Source organism: Lytechinus pictus, chromosome 3 (genome assembly GCF_037042905.1).
Source record: "Lytechinus pictus isolate F3 Inbred chromosome 3, Lp3.0, whole genome shotgun sequence".
Classification (NCBI taxonomy): domain Eukaryota; kingdom Metazoa; phylum Echinodermata; class Echinoidea; order Temnopleuroida; family Toxopneustidae; genus Lytechinus; species Lytechinus pictus.
The window spans coordinates 49,884,817-49,888,325 of NC_087247.1; the positions used below are offsets into that span (position 1 = coordinate 49,884,817).

The following is a 3,509-nucleotide window of genomic DNA, read 5'->3' on the forward strand; positions in this document are numbered from 1 at the left end:
TAAGTCATTTCACTAAAAGTTTATATATATGAATCTGAATTTGCTACCACACGATACTGATATATTCCTTTTTCGTGTGAATGGGGTAAAAGTGGATAAATACACATTTCACGTTGGTCTATAGGATTATTATTCCACGAAATAAGCTGATAATTCATGTTTTTCACATTTATATTAGAAACGTTTAGATTTCCGTGGATTTCCGTCTAAATTCTATTACTACCATTTTATTTAATGTCTAAGCTTTAAGTTGATTCTAGATTTAGCTGCACCCTTCTATTTTATAGCCGATTTTACTTGACACATCACCCCCCCCCAAAAAAAAAAAGGTCATACTTTCAATGTGGAAGGGGGGAGTGTTATACTTCCATCACGACTGTGCAGTCGGTTGTGCAACTTTTGAGATAGGTGTGAAAGCACTCACAATCAATATTATTGTGCAGCACTCGCATGTGAACGCACGGCCACTCGTGCAAAACGGTGTTTACTGGTCGCATTTGTTGTACGACAGTTGTTGCATTTTTCTTTCTACGATATTATGATATAGATAACAATTGAAGCCTGCCGTGTGGCCAATAGGTCGCAAATGGTAGCAGACCAATTGTGATAGGGCTCGATCTTGCGACTCTGAGACTATCGCTTAAAGACCCAGACCGGACCCAAAAATAAAATGCACAAATCATATACCGATCAAAAGCCATAAATAAACACAACAATGAGAGCCGTTTATACCAACTGGATATTTTGCTTAAGAATAGCTCCAATAATCAGGTTCCGAAAATGGCTTTATTGCGCGCTTCAATGGCCTCGAGACCGTGACGTCATGTTGTTAGAATTTTGTGATTCCATAAGTTTGTACACAAAAAAACAACTTTTCGATTTTTCTGCTTTTCATATTACGAATTTCATTTTCCTCACTTCCATCACATGCACATAACATAAATATATTTTCCCGCAAGCTTGAATTGATGAAATCTACAGCCTTGGACTAGTTTTTGCCATCTTTTCTTTCCCGCTTTTTTGGCGCAGCCTTCCAATCCCATTTGTATTCATAATATGACACGGCAATTTAGGCTCAAGAAGAGCCAAACAAACTAGTAAAGAGTTTTAGGTTTCCATCCAATTGAGGGCTCAATAATTGTAAGAAAAAAAATCGAATTCATGATCTGGAAATATAAAATTTTTATAAAAATAATCCATCTTTTCTTCTTACAAACCTATATGGAATCACAAGCCTCCTGACACAGTACGTGTATGATGTCACGTAAACCAGTAGCCCCTTTACACCAGACGAAGTTCCCGCTACGCTCTTGCAGTTCAGAAGAAAACCCTAGGACGTAGCGCCAACTTTGTTTGATTTTCTCGAAAGATGTGAAATTTTCACGTGCTTGCTACGTCCGCATCACGTTATTGTGAAGTTTATGCTGCGTGTGTGGTGTGCCCACTAAGTTTATCCTGCGCGTAGAACCGGTCCATGCTGCGTCGAAACGGTTCCCGCTACGTTCTGACTACGCACAGCAGATTGCGCGACTTGCCCGGTCACATATAGGCGACGCACGAGGGGCACATGGCCCACGTGTTGAATTTTGGCAGTTTTGGTCAATGCGTTGTTACTCGCTAGATCTGCGCCATTGTTCGTTAAGCGTTCGACGAGCGCGTTTTACCAACGTTATGTATTCGACGTTCTTCGCTTGTGCGTCGTGATTTTTTGAGCATGCTAAAAAAATATGCGCAGAGCTCGACGCATGACTCTATACGCCATGAAGTCGCCAAACATTCGCAAAGCGCGCTAGACCAACGCTAGACGTACGCTGAGCGTACGTTAAGTATCCGTCGCAAGTTCGGCGGCTGATTTCGAACGAACAACTGGCGCACACATAACGTGCTTTCCAACGAACACGCAACGAATATGAACGAGCTGAACGAGTGCTGAACGTGTCTCTAACGCACACAACGTTTATCTTGCGTGTTCCTAACATATACCTGGCGTGTGCCTAGCGTGTTGGGCGTTGTGGCGTGCGCCTGTAATCCAAGCTATGTGGGGAAGTTACAAATTGATGCAGAGGTTCGAGGTTCGAGCCCTGGTCAAGTCTTTCGGATGGTGACGTTAAAGGTCGGTCCCAGTCGTAAATAATCATATCTGATTGATACACGTCTGACAAAACTCAAATACTCACACGTGTAGTCTTAGGGCATATAAGTGGATCCGGCACCAACTCCTCATCACTTCTCTTCCAGCCCTCGAAAGAACCACCTCGGAAGATGGATGATCCTGACACTCAATTGAAATATAAAATTGCAGTTCTCCAACATCAGCAAAATCTAATGCCACTGACTATTCACCAAATACAAGTCTCCAGAAGGAGAAAGGATAAAAGTCAACGAAGATACTGGGTCCGACCCTGGATCGGAAGGAGAAGACAGCTTGGCTTGTATGATCAACTTCTTGTAGAACTCCGTAACGAAGAGCAGGCAGCCTTCAAAAATTTCATGCGAATGCCACCAGAGATGTTCGACGAACTGCTAACAAGAGTGGGCCCGAGTATCACCAAACAGAATACAACCTACAGAGATGCCCTCGATTCTGGCCTGAATCTTGCTCTCACCCTTCGACATCTTGCGTCTGGGACCAAGTATCGCTCAATGTCCTATGGATGGAAAATCCCTCACGATACCATATCCCTGCTCATCCCAGAAGTGTGCCAGGCCATCATCGAAGAGTACAAGGGTGAGATGATGAAGTGTCCCACCACTCCCGATGAGTGGCGTGCCATATCTGACCAGTTCATGGAGAAGTGGAACTTCCCCCATACCTGTGGTGCACTCGATGGAAAGCATGTCAGCAGCAAATGTCCTCCAAACAGTGGTTCTCTTTACTATAACTACAAAAGATTCTACTCCGTTGTCCTCATGGCACTCGTGGATGCTGATTATCGCTTCATCTGGGTAGACATTGGTGGTATGGGATCGGCATCAGACGCTCAGATCTACAATGCTTCTGAGCTGAGAGAATGTGTTGAAGATCTTCTGAAGATGGCAGTTTAGGCCTCCCGGATCCCGATCCTCTTCCCAACGACAACCAGGATGTACCATACCTTTTCGTCGGCGACGATGCATTCGCTCTACGCCCTAACATGATGAAGCCGTACAGTCTTAGAGGTATGACGCAGTCGGAGCGCATCTTCAATTATCGGCTTTCCCGAGCCAGAAGGGTTGTCGAAAATGCCTTCGGCATTCTGTCCAACAGGTTCCAAGTTCTCCTGACCACGATGCAGCAGCAGCCAGCTATCGTCAAGCTCATTGTCACGGCATGCATCATCCTCCACAACTTGATGAGGACAAGGTACCCATGTATGCAGAACCAGCAGCTTGACCGTGCCGAGAACCTTGGTCATGACTACGTCCCAGGAGCATGGAGATCAGGCCTTAAGATGCAAGACACCATCTCTGTCGCAGGCAGCAATACCTCCAGCAGGGAAGGAAAAAAGCAGAGGAATCCTATCAAGCAC

The 3,509-nt window shown here is 44.8% G+C and overlaps 1 protein-coding gene across 1 annotated transcript; it reads left to right on the top strand.

The window, feature by feature from the left end:
- Nucleotides 1–2,496: 2,496 nt before the first annotated feature.
- LOC135153440 (uncharacterized) lies at nucleotides 2,497–3,045 on the top strand. The gene has a single exon (XM_064096006.1). The coding sequence runs from the start codon at nucleotides 2,497–2,499 to the stop codon at nucleotides 3,043–3,045; it is 549 nt and encodes a 182-aa protein (XP_063952076.1).
- Nucleotides 3,046–3,509: the final 464 nt, after the last annotated feature.

Coding starts and splice junctions, on each gene's coding strand:
- LOC135153440 (XM_064096006.1), top strand. CDS start 2,497: ATGCCACCAGAGATGTTCGACGAACTGCTAACAAGAGTGGGCCCGAGT.